The 15,556-nt window shown below is 37.2% G+C and overlaps 1 protein-coding gene across 15 annotated transcripts in view; it reads right to left on the bottom strand.

The window, feature by feature from the left end:
- Window positions 1-574: 574 nt before the first annotated feature.
- LOC127631731 (MDS1 and EVI1 complex locus protein EVI1-A-like) overlaps window positions 575-15,556 on the bottom strand; it is a 193,097-nt gene continuing 178,115 nt past the window's right edge. For 9 of the 15 annotated variants that reach the window (XM_052109998.1, XM_052110004.1, XM_052110003.1 and 6 more), the window contains 8 exons: window positions 14,923-14,949; window positions 10,077-10,243; window positions 8,904-8,981; window positions 7,484-7,653; window positions 6,882-7,026; window positions 3,638-3,877; window positions 3,368-3,539; window positions 575-2,607 (listed from right to left, as the gene is read on the bottom strand). In XM_052109998.1, coding sequence (XP_051965958.1) covers window positions 2,479-2,607; window positions 3,368-3,539; window positions 3,638-3,877; window positions 6,882-7,026; window positions 7,484-7,653; window positions 8,904-8,981; window positions 10,077-10,243; window positions 14,923-14,949 — 1,128 coding nt within the window. In that variant the 3' untranslated portion in view covers window positions 575-2,478. The remainder of the gene's footprint in view (window positions 2,608-3,367; window positions 3,540-3,637; window positions 3,878-6,881; window positions 7,027-7,483; window positions 7,654-8,903; window positions 8,982-10,076; window positions 10,244-14,922; window positions 14,950-15,556) is intronic. The other 6 variants (XM_052110009.1, XM_052110005.1, XM_052110002.1 and 3 more) reach the window with 2 other exon arrangements.

Consider the following 15,556-nt stretch of genomic DNA (forward strand, 5'->3'; position numbering starts at 1 on the left):
ACATAAAATGCAAAAAGAGAGATAAAAGAGTGATTCTCAAAAACCTATCAATAAATGTTTGAAATTTCAAACCAAAGTATAAAGAAAATGAAACCCGATTTTAGAATCATTTTATGCATTGTGACATTATTTTGTGAAGTACATCCACATTTTCAGGAGCCTAAATGTAAAGTGAAAATTTGTCATTAATACTCTAATGCAAAATTTATAATTTTAGAATTATATATAAAAAATTTAACTTTTGAGTATACATCATTGTAGTATTTGTTGCACGGTATTTAATTAAATTATATCCAAACAGGATGATTTTTATTAATACATGTTTATTACAGTAATGAGAATGAGGTCTTGATGGAAGAAATATGCTTATAATTTTCATGAAAATAATATAACAATGCAAAAGAAAAAAAGAAAATATAAATATATCTTAATGGTCCTAAACACAGATTCCTTTGCTCATGCAAAATAAAATTTTTCTTTTGATTTTGAGAAATATGACCCTGACGTTTCTTGGGGAGATTCACCCAAAAGGTAACTAAGAAATACTGAACAAAATAAACAGAGACACAGAGACAGTAGGTGAGTGCACAGTCCGCCCACACAGGAGTTCTTTATTTGTCAAGAACTCCATCCACAGTATTGAATTATAATGCAATACAGTTACATTGTAGAAAGCATTAAAACAGAAGTACCTCAACTCACTGATTACTTTCAAAAATGAGATTATAAACATCAACAAAAAAAGAAAAAAAAAGAAATGTGTAATAGGAAAGATCTGGTCCTTCACCTTGTGAGGATAAACACAATCTGGAATTTGTCATAGGTTTGGCACAAAAAATCAACATGGACCGAAACATCACACAAGCTTGCAGACAACCATTGAAAATGTCAGTTACAGCTCGGACCAATCATGCGTTTTTATGAAGAAATAACATCAGCTTTTACTCTTTCCTTTTTTTCCTCTGTTTTCTCCTTTTTGTATTTTACAGTTAAATCATTAATTTGTCATACAAAAAAACAAAAAACTAATTAATATCTATATAATTTACCAATTTTATTAGAAGTAGGCCTATAAGCTGTGATGGTATGTTTAATACTATCTGGCATTTAGACATTGTAAAACCCAGGAGACCTTGGAGTCTCTTCCCCCAAATTTTCAGTGATAAATTCTTCATTTCACCACAAGGGGTGCTTGAGAGCAGTGCTATTCAGTAAACAAACTACAGTTTGCAGAGAAATAAATACAACTTTCAAGATACACAGCTACAACATTGACGACATCAACCAAGAAAGAAAGACAGAAACAAACAACAAGGGAGAAAACAAAACAAAACAATGAAGCCATGATTGTCTATGTATGAAAGACACACGAGGATGATGTAGCTAAAGACTAGAACTCAGGCTATTTAGTGGTATCAATCGCCTACTAATGGAAAGGGTTACCATGGAAACAACAGAATGCCCTTCTCACAAAATCTACAGTTCTTCTACTTGTTTATTTTCTCAGTTTAGAAAAGAAAACATAAGAGATTTTTCTAGCCTTTTTTTGTTTTACAACCGCTCATTCCCCTTAAAGAAAAAGAAAGCATGTTTTCGCATAAACTGGCAGGAAAATGGGCTGAACGTAATGCAGTGCTTTAATTGGACAGAACTTGAATAGTCACCGTCTTGCTCCTTTCACCTTTTTTTTAAAGCAGCGTCAGTGAGGTCTAAAGGTCACACCTTTTTTTGTATGTTTAAGTTTTAAATTCACAAACTCCTCGATAATATCTTAAATGAAAACCGCTAACTCCCTGCACCCCCCCCCCACCCCCCACCCCCCACCCTTTTTATACGTTTGTAAACTTGCACGTATTTATACAAGACCTAAAAGAAACTGGTAAAATGCTTGAAAAACACACATTTTTGTATTTGTCTGTGTTTGCATTTTAGTTTTTGTGTGTATGTGTGTTTACGTGTGTGACAATGTTAATTCTGCTATATTTACAGGTCGGTAGGCTTTTGTGCCTAAATAGTCTGGAATCACATTTATCTTGTGGAAGACTATCAGCTGTTACTCTTAGTAACCATCTGTTTTAACGGACAAAACTCACAAACATGACACCAACGTTTCAATAGCAATCTTAAAAACTGTTCACCAGTTGTCACTGTTGTGCAAAACATTGACAGAATAAATACAATTATAATTATTATTATGTATCACTAATATTGTCATCATCGTCTTCATTATCACCATCAAAATTACCATTTCTACTGACTGTACTTCAATCAATCAATCAATCAATCAATCAATCAAATGTCAATCAAACAGATGATCAATAATTTGCGTGTGAATATGGGATAATGTACAGTTATGGACAGTATATGGGTGTGTATGAGGATTTGGGCACTTGTGCAAGTGTGTGTATATGTGAGGAGCAGGGACTCCGGCTGTAGTGTAACAAACACACTGTTGTTAAATCAGGTCACATGGGGGTGTCATACATGACTGAGAGACTGAATAGTGCTGGGTTCCGCAGTGTGGTTCAAACTGTGCCACATCGAGGTGTTATGGGTAGATGAGTGGAGTGGATCCTTATCAGCTAGAGACAACATCATTGCATATGCCTATAAACAGAGAATTATACTGTTACAAATAAACAAACACACATTCATGTGAGTGCACACACACACACACACACACACACACACACACAGTTTATTCCTGAATAATGCAGATTTATTTCAAAAGAACATGCAGCTAATTGACAATAATATTTTTTTACATTTTAAATATTTAAATAATTGTAAAATATATATATTTTTTTAAATATTACAATTTAATACTTGTGTTTGAATTTTTATTATCTAAAAGATTTATGTACAAATTTGTATTTTGTTTCTTATTATATTTCTACCTATGCTAACCATGTTATTTATAATATAAATGACAATATAAATTGTTACTCTTTTAAATATTTGTGTATTTTAAATATTGAATTTAAAATGTATTCTTTTTAAACTTTATTAAAAAAAGCATGCAAAATTGTAATATGCATTCATAATATTTATATTATTTATTAAATAAATTATATTATTTAAAATATATGTAAATGACAAAACGAATTTCATTAAATTATAAATGACAATATTATTTTTTAAATATTTAATTTTAATAGTTGTGCTGGAATTATAAAATTATATATATTTTTCTATATTTATAATATTTTTTTATTTAATAAATTATATTATTTATTTATTATGTATCTAAAATTATATTATAAATATTTATTTAATATATTACATGATTATACATGTTTAATATATTACATTTAATATTTACATGATCCACTTAGATGATTAATTTGACTAGCTGGCATGGTGCTACCTGTGACTTTGACTTCCTGTACAGAGGCTGTTTAATGCCTTCTTGCAGGTGGGCGGGGCCAAAGCTGCTGACATCACCGTCACTAAGGTCCCCGTCCTCCATGCTAAAGTGGCGGATGTGATCCAGCGTAGAAAAACTGCTGTGATCTTCATCATCCTCATCTTCATTAAACCTACAAACCATGCCGAGAGACCATCTCAGATCTTTAGCTCACAAACATAAAACAACAATATAAAACCAAAAATTTTGCAAGGTTTGTTGCATTCATACCTTCGTGGTGAAGATTTGCTATTCATCTCAAGATCATCTGGTCCCTCAAAATCGATGTCATCGTTTATGATGTCGTGGTCCAGATTGCTAGTCACACCCTCATCGCTGGGTTTCCTGACACTGTCGCCATGCTCCGCCTCTTCTTCCTCTCCTTCAAGCTCCTCCCCTTCTTCCTCATCCAGGTCTCGAGACCCCTGGCCAGGCAGGGCCTTGTCGCCATCAAAATGACTGCCATTCAACCTGTAGAGTGAGCAAATTGTAATGATGTTAAACAGTCATGAATTCATGATCTGATTTGTCCCCGCTGAAAAACAACATCTTAAGCTGGTTTGCTGTTCTCCCAGTCTGACATGTTAAAAATGCCCCAATACCAGCCAAACCCTCTAAAACCAGCCAACAGACCTGCCTGAATAGTAAACTATCTTAGGCTGGGTGACTGATACGTCCATTTCTGATTAGAGATAGAAAACCATTTAGTGCTGAAACAAGGTTCAGTTTGTTTGGTTAAAAACGAAACCACCTTAAAAAGTAGAAACACATGCCAACAGAGAGGAAATGCTGAAAGAAAGAGGGCGAGTGTGTGTGAGAAAGAGAAGTGAAACCCTGTTTGTCATCAGTTATGAGGGCCCCTGGTTGGCAGAAAGGAGGCGCCCATCGACAGGGCACTTAGACTGCAGGCCTCTACATTTCCTTTCCCTTCTGCTCTCTCAGGAAGCTCAACTCTCTCCTCTTTCCCTAGTTTATTTTCTTCTTTATCTCCAATTCATCTAATAGGCCAAATATTTAGCTGACAGCCCATTTGGTGAGTGGAGAGAAGGAGCTGCCAAAGCAGCCATTTCCCTGCAGAGACAGAGCCCAGCTATCCAAACTCACACACATGCATAAACCAGCCAAAGGAGCAACATTAAGGTTGATTCACTCATTTTGTCCTGATTCTACTCTTTCCTCAGCTTAAAAATAGCACCTAAATGACAAAGTGAGTGAGAGAGAAAGAACATATAAGTCTGTGTGAACAGATGTGCAAGGACAGCCATGAAAATATCCCCAAGATATATTCCATCTCCAATTAGAGATCTCAATTAGAGAACCTCAACAGGAAACTTTTTTTGTATGTTTGCCAGAAATAATGGATTAGAGAGTGATCGAAAGATAAGAGACAGGGAGTCAGAGCTGTGGCCTCGCAGCGTGCGTGCACCAGACACGTTGAGCCTTCGTACTCAAATGGGAGACACAGGTTCGAATCCGGCCTGGGTCCTGATCTTATTCCTATTTTCCCAATAATTTACTGGTTCTCCAGACTTCTTTGTTAAACATGGAACAAATGTATTTGATAAAATGATTTTAGTGTGATAAAATAGCTAATTAGCCCATTGTAAGTGCCTCACTGTTTCCTCCATGTTTGCATTTTTAAAGAAAAGGAGGGATGAGCTGAAAATATTTTTTGTGGTAATCAACATTATGCCAATGTACTGAACCCGGAATATTCCATCCAAAAACCTCACATTTCATCTTTTTCGTCTGTCTCCTCCTCAGTGGCTTTCAAATCTACATTTAGATTCTTTCTACAGATTAGCGTAGCACTGCTAAGGTTAACATATAATGCGGTTTTCACATGTCGATTAATCCCACAAATCTCCTCCTCTCATCTCTCTGCACCCTGCTAATACAGCGAGAGGGAAGGACAGAACGAGCGTGAGGGATGGCGTGATGATGAAAACAGATTGGCTAATTAGAGAGAGCTGGGGTAATTTGTGCAGGATAAATTATCTATCAGGATTAGTCACTCTGACAGGAAACATTCAGCGACCTCTGACCTCCTCTCCCACACCTACTTCCTGTTCACAAACACATGTTGGGACCAGATGTTGGATGCACACAAACACACATATATACAGACACATACACATTATGACACAGTCAATGTTGCAACTACTCTAGGAAACGTTTAATGAAACAATGAAGAAATAATCCAAAGTCTGTTATATTTCTATCGAACTCAATCTGTCTGTTACACACACACACACATGCACACTCACGTGCACACGGGTGACCGGGTCAAACGTTTACACCGTCAGAGGTCCATCCAACCTGATGATCATTGCTAGGAAATGATCAGCATAAATGCTGTGCGCTAATTATCATATGCAGATGGCAAAATTCATGTATGCGCGCACAGCCAAAAGTCAACAGCGGTCTGCATGCGCTCTGAATCGGCCAATCAGTAATCACGTACTGCCGGAGACCTGCCCCAATCTTTGCTCTTAAAAACCGCAGGCGACAGGGTAATGATTAACAACCGTCCAGAATATATGTACACACACACACACACACACACACACACACACACACACACACACACACACACAGAAAAGTTCACATGTGCTGTGAATACACACTTTGATACATGAGTCCTTTCCTTTCATGTGCTCATACAAAGGTATTCACAGATGCACACACAGAGGTGAGGGTTAATGAATAAGGCATGAGAAGTGTTGTGTTCAGTAATTTTTGTGTATAATAACCTCCATTCTGCCTCTGGCAACTAGCGCCAACTGGTGACTGACAGCCTAATGCTCAATCCGTTTTGCATGTGTGTCTTGTGTGTGTATTTGAGGGTGCGTGTTCCCAGCTTTGGTTGAATAAAAAAGCATGGATGTTTAGTCAGTGTGTTAATGTGTGAATCTACACTTCATGGGGCCTCATTCATGGAACAAGAACAATATGAATTTGGTTAAATTAGGAATGCACTGAAACAAAATGAGTATGCTGATACTATCTGCTTATTTAAGGTGCAATATCTGTTGACACCAATAGATTGGTGGTTCTGCTTTTTTATGCTGCATTGTATCAAATTACTGATAATTAACTACACAGCAGAACATTTTTAATGTTCTTACCCTTTTTAGCTGAAGCAGCCTCCACTTTAGCTTTAACAAACTCTCATTTCATATTTCTTGCTATGTCAAGCTTTCTTTACAGATTGCAACTATCCAAATTATTTCATACAGAGATATTTTCTTTCACACAGCACGAGCTGTAGGCTCATTGTCGGACATGATTTTTTTCTGCCCCCTTTACAGGAAATAATCGGCCCAGATCAATGGCTACATTGGTTACTAGTGTTCATGAAAGATAATGTGAATTTGAATTGAAATGGAAAAACAATACATTTTAGACCATTTTATTTTTATGTGCTAGGCGTATTGTGTTCATTAGTGTAAGAGAGGAAGAAGATTTTATTTACCCTTCCTCCGAATGTGACGGAGACGTGGCATTCTGTGCTGTGTTGCTGATGAAATTTCGGATTTCATTAAAGTACGAATCCTCTTTGTCCTCCAGGATGGCACTACTACTGTCCAGCTCTGATCGAGGTGATGACATCGCTGTTCCTACATACAAAAAAACACACATTAGTGTCATTAATATGTATTAGTGGAATTTCACAAAAATGTGTCTAGGTCAAAAGCTCCAAAATCCACATAAAAGCAGTATAAAAGTAATCCTTATCACTCCAGTGGTTAAATCCATGTGTTCAGACACGATATGATTAACCATCAGAGTCATCTGGAATACCTTTATGTTGCCCTTATGTGGATTTAGGAGATTCAATATTTTGGCCACCTTTCACTTGCATTGTATGGACCTACAGAGCTAAAATATTCTTCTAAAAATCTTTGTTTTTATTCAGCAGATGAAAGAAAGTCATACACATCTGGGATGGCATGAGGGTGAGTAAATCATGAGAGAATTTATATTTTTGGGGTGAACTATTCCTTTGATTACAAACGATAAACATTTGCACAGGCAAACTTTAAACTCATTTTGTTTTCTTTTATGTGTGGATACCTGATAAATTACCATTCTCGTGTTTTTTGAGGTGGCGGTCCAGGTTGGTTTGTTGGCCAAAGCAGCGGTCACAGAGGTGGCATTTAAAAGGTTTTTCTTTGTTATGGATATTACGGATGTGACGCTGAAGATTTGACGAAATACTGAATGAACGATCGCAGTACTTACATCTGCAAACAAACAAACAAAACAAACAAACACATAAGTGATAAACATAATCAGACAATCTGTTTTTACAATATGCAAACATGAGGGATCAAACTCTCTTTATATTTGTTTGTCTTGCTCTCGTGCATACGCACAACACACATGACTGAGTGGTCATGAACTCTGTCTCTCATCCTTGGCCAACTCAGTAACACTCAAACTATATAGTCCATGTCCTCCCTCTCTATTTCTCTCCCTCTATCATGAAAACGACTGTATGTGCCAAGTCTCTTCATGCAGAATTATCCCTTGTGATTACGTGATCATATCTTTCCTGTAGTCCAGAGTTGCGCGCTAAACTGCCTCTACGAGGAACCTGTTATCGCTCTTTCTCTCTCTCTTGCCCTCCTCCAAAAGCAACAGAAAAAATTGAAACTAAATTGCATTTAAGAGCTGATCACCGGCTTGTTTAAAGCCCTGCCAGCGCATGGAGATTGAGGCTATCTGGAAAGTAACAGAGCCCTGCACAAACCTCCCCTGTGGTCAAACGGACCACAAACGCAGTGTGTGCACGCCTGTTTCTGTGCAGTATTTTAAAACTCCTAAAAGAGTCTGAGCCCCAAACACAATCCTAATTACCCAGCTGCCTTTGCTGGCCCACAGATGTACGACACTCATCACTTCCATTATTCATTCAGTCTTCCTGGCTGTCTCTCTCTCTGTCTGTCTGTCTCTCCCTCTCTCTTGTGAACTTCCCTTCACTCTTTTCCATTGAATATAACTGCTTATATCATAGTTACATTCTATGACATATTCTATAAAATAATTTAGATATAGTAATTCATGGCAACATTATACAGTCATAATTAAAATAAAGCAATAACCCAGAGAAGGGCATGTGTTGAAGATATTTTAGTGTTGTTAAGCAAGGTGAAAAAAAAAACTGCCCTTAATTCCCATACTGCATTAAAAAACGTTATTGCAACATTAGTATAATCAAAGTTATTAATTTTTAATGAATGCATTTACTAGTATTACTAATTGCAAAAAACAATTCTTCTGCAAATAATATAGTTCAATAAATTTCATATTTAGCTTAATGGTGTGTAGATGTTTGCCATATTAATATAGAATTCAATTGATTTGTGGTAAAATGGGTGGGTATATTGGCTATTTTAAAACATCTTAAAATGCGGCTTATCCAATCAGATTTTGCATTCATAAACAGCATGTAATTTAATTAATAAATAATTAGTTACATTAAGTGTTTTACCTGTAAGGCTGCTCTCCTGTGTGTGTCCGTAGATGTCTTGTAAGGTTGGCCGAGCGTGGGAATATCTTGCCACAGTATCTATATGGGAAGGAAACAGAATTCCAGGAACAATACTCAGCATTACACACACATACACGCATTTCCCAACACAGACTGCATTCAACAGTCAATGCTGTCATCATTCACTAAACATCAAACAAATGTTTATTTATGTATATTGTCATTAATAAAAACAGACAAAAATACAAACAAAAAAGTTTTGATGATGTAGAACATGCTTATGTTATTTAAATATACGGACATTTTTTTAGACTACAATAATTAGCCCCCCCCCCAGAATGTAGTAAATGCTCACATTATTTAAACATATGGTAAATATTTATAACAGTTAACTATTTTTTTAGATTGTATTCCATGCTTACATGATTTAAATGCACACAATTTATTTATTTATTTATGTTATTATTATTATTATTTTCCCTTTCACCCAACTTAGAATGCCCAATTCCCAATGTGCTTTTAAGTCCTCATGGTCACGTATGTCGCGACTCGCCTCAATCCGGTGGTGGAGGACGAATCCCAGCTGCCTCCACACCTGAGACCGTCAACCTGCGCATCTTATCTTATGTCTTGTTGAGTGTGTTGCCACGGAGACATAATGTGTGTGGAGGTTTCACGCCATCCTGTGTGGCATCTACACTCATCTCACCACATGCCCCATTGAGGATGAACCACATTATAGCGACCATGAGGAGGTTACCCCATGTGACTCTACCCTCTCTAGCAACCGGGCCAATTTGAGACACTCAGCAAGCCCTGGGCCCTGAACTAGCAAACTCCAGGGGTGGTAGCCAACGTCTTTACCACTGAGCTACCCAGGCCCCCCCAAAAAATTTATTCTTTTAAATGTAAAATTTATAGAACTTTTACTATATTGTTTACAAAAGAAACGTGTTTAAATTGTAGTACATGCTTATTTTATTTGAACATACAGTACAAAAACATTTATTATATATAACTACATTTCTTAAATGACAAAAAACCCATTTTTATTTTTTAAGTATTCTACTGTATATATATATATATATATTGTGCCTTTTCATTCTATATCATTCAAGATGTGGTCATCATGGTGACTTCCAGGTGGAATTGAGTGTTCATCGTCATGGTTACCTGCAGGTGTAGCGCTCTTTTCCCTTGCGTAATAGTGTCTCAGGAAGTGTGGTGGGTGGAGCCCGGAAGTCGAACATTGAGGGAACGGAACGCATGATGTCACCGCCATCTGGCTTCAAAGTGCTGAAAGATTCAAGCTTTTCGGCCATGTTCTCAATTGCTGACATCTGCGAGAGAAAGACAGCAAAAGGTTATGAGCTCTTTGGGACATCCGTCACCACATTTATTGACGTGGCATTGTATTCTACACACTATAAAAATGCAAACCGTGAACTTTTATTTAAGGATAAGAGTGTCAAATTCTTTCGCTGATCTGCAATGTCTAATTTTATCTACACACACACAAACTACAAATAACAATACACAGTATAAGATGGAACACACACACAGTAGATCCATGCAGATAAGAATTGCTGCCAATTTACTAATGAAGTCTAACAGTTGCTTTCAACAGAATGGACACACTCTCAAAGGGGTAAGAGCTACATGTGTGTGTCAGCCAGAAATGAGAACAACATAAGACCTGAGTGTGTGTGTGTGTGTGTGTGTGTGTGGTTCACTGAGGAGCAGGAGTGATTCATGTTCTATGTTGGCCATAAAGCATTCAGTGCACAATATGAGCAGACAGCACATTCGTCAATATGAAAGATGTTGACATTACTGATCAAGGCTGAGACAGCAGTAATAATGATATCATAGGGAGGACAGTGAGGGAGGGAGGTAGCGGAGCATGGGGGTTGTGGGGTATGGGTGTTCCAGTAGATCAACGTATCAGCTTCAGCGTAATAGTGAGGGGCTTGCAGAAAGCAACCGCAGATTTGAATTATTTTGCGTGTTTTGAATTTTCCCCTTTTATTATTTTAGATTTGGTGACAAATCAGACCTGATCTGTTGTGAAGGACATCCAAAAATGACACATGTTTCTTTCTTACAAATGTTCTAAGTAGGGAGGAAGGAAGGAAGGAAGGAAGGAAGGAAGGAAGGAATCTGGTAAACAAAAATTAATTGGTGAGCAAATGGAGGCTTTTGTCAAAGTCTACTTCTTTTCAAACGTTTCAATCTCCTCAAGAAGAGATTACAACAATGTCCCAAACAGAGCTCTCTTTTCATTTGCCATGATACCAAAGTCTGCAATTAAGTGTCCAAGATGTCAAAATAAAATAAAATATCTCTCATCAAAAGATCGAATCATCTGATAAATTATCTGATCAGAAAGAATAAAAAAAAGAAAAAGTATTGTGTGAGAATAGAGTAAAATTGAGGTATTGAGAAAGCAGTTGAGAGCATAATTTGGGCATATGATGAGGAATGACAGCTGGGAGTTAAAGTTCTCAATCGGCACATCAGGCTCATATCCTCCGAGAGGATGTGAAGTGTCAGATCTGTTTGATTAGGGATACACCATCTCTCCCGCTCTCTTCATAAATCATGGACGAAGGGAATAAGGGAGGGACAGATAGAGAGAGAGATAGAGGGCGGAGAGAAAGTGCACCTAATGAACTTCTGTCATATATCTGCATGATGTGTTGTCTCTATTAATGGTAGGCTAACACTCAATTAGTATCTCCAACTCAACAAAAGCATTCTTATCAGTAGAGCCACTAAAACTGTCAAGTACACCATAACACACTTTAGCATTAAATCAACACGCATTTACCTAGCTCTCTGATTGGACACATAAAATAGTCTTTAAGGAAAATTCCTGGTTCAGTACAAGTTAAGCTCAATCGACAGCATTTGTGGCATAATGTTGATTACCACACATAAATTAATTTAGACTCATCGCTCCTTTTCTTTAACAAAAAAGCAAAAATCAAGGCTACAGTGAGGCACTTATGGGGCTTTTCCACTGCACGGTACAACCCGACTCAACTCAACTCTGCTCACTTTTTTGGGGTTTTCCACTGTGGATGGTACCTGGTACCTGCTACTTTTTTTAGTACCACCTCGGTCGAGGTTCCATGCGAGCCGATACTAAAAGTGACGTCAAAATCCTGCAGATCACGGATTGGTCAGGGAGAATTGTCACTACCAGCGTCACTGGATTTCCGACATGCAGCATCAACCCGCTAGTTTTAAAGTTTTAGTAACAGCGATAGCAGAATCATTTGTTCACGCGACTTTCGAATTGTGAAAAAATAAATGGCTGTGCGCAAATCCACGCCATGGTCAATAAACGAGGTACAGATGGTCCACTCGTTAGCGATGAGTGAAATGAAAAAGTCTTTCAGGAAGTGTCTCAGCTGTTGGCCGCACACGGCTACCACCAGACCTAACAACAGTGTAGGGAAAAGTCAAAAAACGTATAAGTGACTACAGAACCATCAAGGAAAATTGGAAGTGGTTCAACCAAATGGACGCTATTTAAATCAGCGAGCAATGGGAGGGAGAGTGCCCTGGACTCAGCCACGATGGAGGATGGAATATTATGTTAACTCTATAGTCTGCTTGAAAGTTTCACTTTATTTAGTTGACCAGCTACTGGAAAGCTTGCTTCTAAAACAACCAGATCAATTCTATTTAAGTGTTACACTTGTGTAAAATCACCATGCAACAACTGCTTTATGCAGCACAATGAGCTAGTTTCTAACAGCTAGCGGTCAGGTTATTGTTTTGGTCAGTTTGTGTCATGTTTAAGATGATGTCACGCCAGTAGAGGCGGCACAACTATGACGATCAGCCTATAATCCCACCCACATTGATGTGGTACTAAACTGCAAGCTCCGAAAAGTAAAGCGAGTCGAGCTGAGGCGATTCGAACCATAACGTGCAGTGGAAAAGTGCCATTAGAATGCTATTGAAGACAGACTAACCCTAAATCTACTGTTGTTTTACTGTTTTTGGAAATTTAGTCAGATTTAGTTAACTTCTTGGGACCTGTTTCCATAGAAATGAAAAATCACAAATGAGATTTCTTTTGTATCTTAAATGTTTTTCAAGAGAAAAAACTAGTAATCTCTTATTTATCTCTTTTTTAGAATTTCAGATGAGATCACAACAAATGCCAATCAATAGTCAGAGATCTCAATATGAACTCAATTCTCATTAAATTCACCCCAGACCAAATTATCTGAGCTACGCTATCCACATAACTCCATACTCGTACTATTTGTCAACACTTGTCTCATAATTCTGTGGGAATTGAAAAAAGAAATGAGAAACATCTGAGACCATGTTAAAATGAAACATAAATGACATCAAGTGTCTCGAACTAGAAACTCTGAGCAACAAAACTTTGGATCACTAGCATAAACATGCATATTTTATAGGCAATTTCATTGGTTCTAGATTAGATTGGTATCTCTGTGATTGCTTTAACAACTAAGTCCAAAGAAATCCGTGATCGGCAATGAATGAACTTCCTGGATAGTTAAATAGCCTTCACCCTCTCCATCTCACTCTGTGGTAGGGCAGCTGTTGAGTTGCCAGATCTCAGTAGTGTGCGTCTGAGAGGCCCTTCATTAGCAAGAGTTTTTTCAATTGTTGATCTTATCAGGGTACCAGATGTCTTGGGTTTGGAAACCCCCCTTCCACTCTCACACACACACAGAGGGGTCCCAGAGAGACTGTTACCCCTCCAGTGATGCGGTGCCATACAGGGGTGTTGCCCCCAAATCAGTGCCGTGGTCTGTTCCTCTCTCTGTGTAAATAATCATACACTTACACTCACTGCATTATCGGAGGAACCATCAGAAATAACAACTGCTCTGTCTGCTTAAAACACACACTGGCACACAAACGCACAAGATTGGAGACATGCATGCAAATACACCAAATTACACATGTACACAGCAGATTCATTCACGTAGGCACAGCCAAAAGACTCTTCATTCATCCAGTGTTCAACAGTAGTTGTGTGTTTAAAATGTTTATTTCTAAGGAACTTGTAAGAGGATCAAATGTGCTCTGTACTACCCCATTGAGAAGACCAGCATATGTTCTGTTAGGTGTAATCTGACTATTTTATTATAAAAGTAGTGTAATGCATTTTAAATTCTTGTAATCAGATTACAGTTACTGACTTTCAATTAAGTTAGTTACTATTAAGTGCATTACTTAGGTGGTTAAACATTTCTAAAATATTATTATGTCTAATACATTTAAAAAATACATTACTTTCATCAGTTATTCTGTTTGCATTTCTGTGACAGCAGAAGAGTCACTAACGAGACATTGGAAGTGGGGTTGCCCACTTTTGGGATGCTTGAGCATTTTTAAGTTCAAAAACTTTGAAAAGTAGAGTAGATTTTTCATTACGATCAGGTAATCAGTAAAATAATCATTACAATTAAGAGAAGTAATTAGTAATTTGTAGTGGATTGCTTTTTTTGGAGTAATTTACGCAACACTGGTACCTACTAGGCTTCTTAACTAGCTAAACCAGCAAGACTTAGTCAAACAGCTTCAACAGAAAGACGATGAGGACTGACATGTATTTTTGTGCTGGTGAACAGCAAGGCTTTGCTAGTTCACCAGGCAGACCAGCACCAAACCAGCACTAACCAGTATGAACCAGTCTTGAAATTCATGCACATTAACAAAACTAATCAGTCTGTTGTCATGCATTGAATAGATCATGTTAAAAAAAAAAAAAAAAACAATAACAACAACAACACATATTTACTGCTTTATCAATTGCCTCTCAATGGAAATTACTTTGAACCAATTTTTTCATTTTATTTTAAGATAATTTTGCCCATGCATTTCTGTCTTTAATCCATGCATTATATTTGGTGTATCATGCTTAGAGCGAGTAACAGTGTGTGTAAAATTGCAAAGTTAGGCGTTTGCGTTTTAAAGACATGGAATTATCAAGCATATGCAAATGTCATTTTGAGTAACTTACCCATGTTCTCTGATCAGGCATGCGAAACTAGGGGCGGGACAGAAGGGAAACAGTGAATCAAAATCAAGAATCAAATAGATCAATCATATCCGATTATGTAATGGGATTTTGAGTGAAGATTTGCATGCCAAAGAAGCTGAGTGAATGAAACTAAAAAGGGCTGATTCACAAAAGTATAGGACAAATTCAGACAAAATGTATAAATATGCATTTGATTGAAAAAGGTATGCTATCTTGCAATCATATACTGGGACAATGGAGCTGCATGTGTAAATATTTTTCTCATGTGATTGGTGGAGAACTTGTAGAGGACAAGGCCTCCACTGACCCCTAATTGTTTTATTTTATTTTATTTTTCTATATTTTATTTTACCTTATATTTTCCCCTGGCTGTAAAATCAGCACAAATGGAAGAAAATAAATCCTTAAAAGTGTTCAGAAAACTAAAGGTCATTGTAAATAATACACTTTTCCCAACAATCCACTTTAACTGACCATCACTTCCATTGTTCATATTGTGTTCTATTCTGTGTAGTATCACGCTAATACATAAAACTGCATTTCCCATATTACATCTGTGCTGTCAATTGCATTCCTGGTGCTGATTGAGAGTCCAGTTGGAAAATTGCAGTAA

The sequence above is a fragment of the Xyrauchen texanus genome, chromosome 38 (genome assembly GCF_025860055.1).
Source record: "Xyrauchen texanus isolate HMW12.3.18 chromosome 38, RBS_HiC_50CHRs, whole genome shotgun sequence".
NCBI classification, from domain to species: Eukaryota; Metazoa; Chordata; class Actinopteri; order Cypriniformes; family Catostomidae; genus Xyrauchen; species Xyrauchen texanus.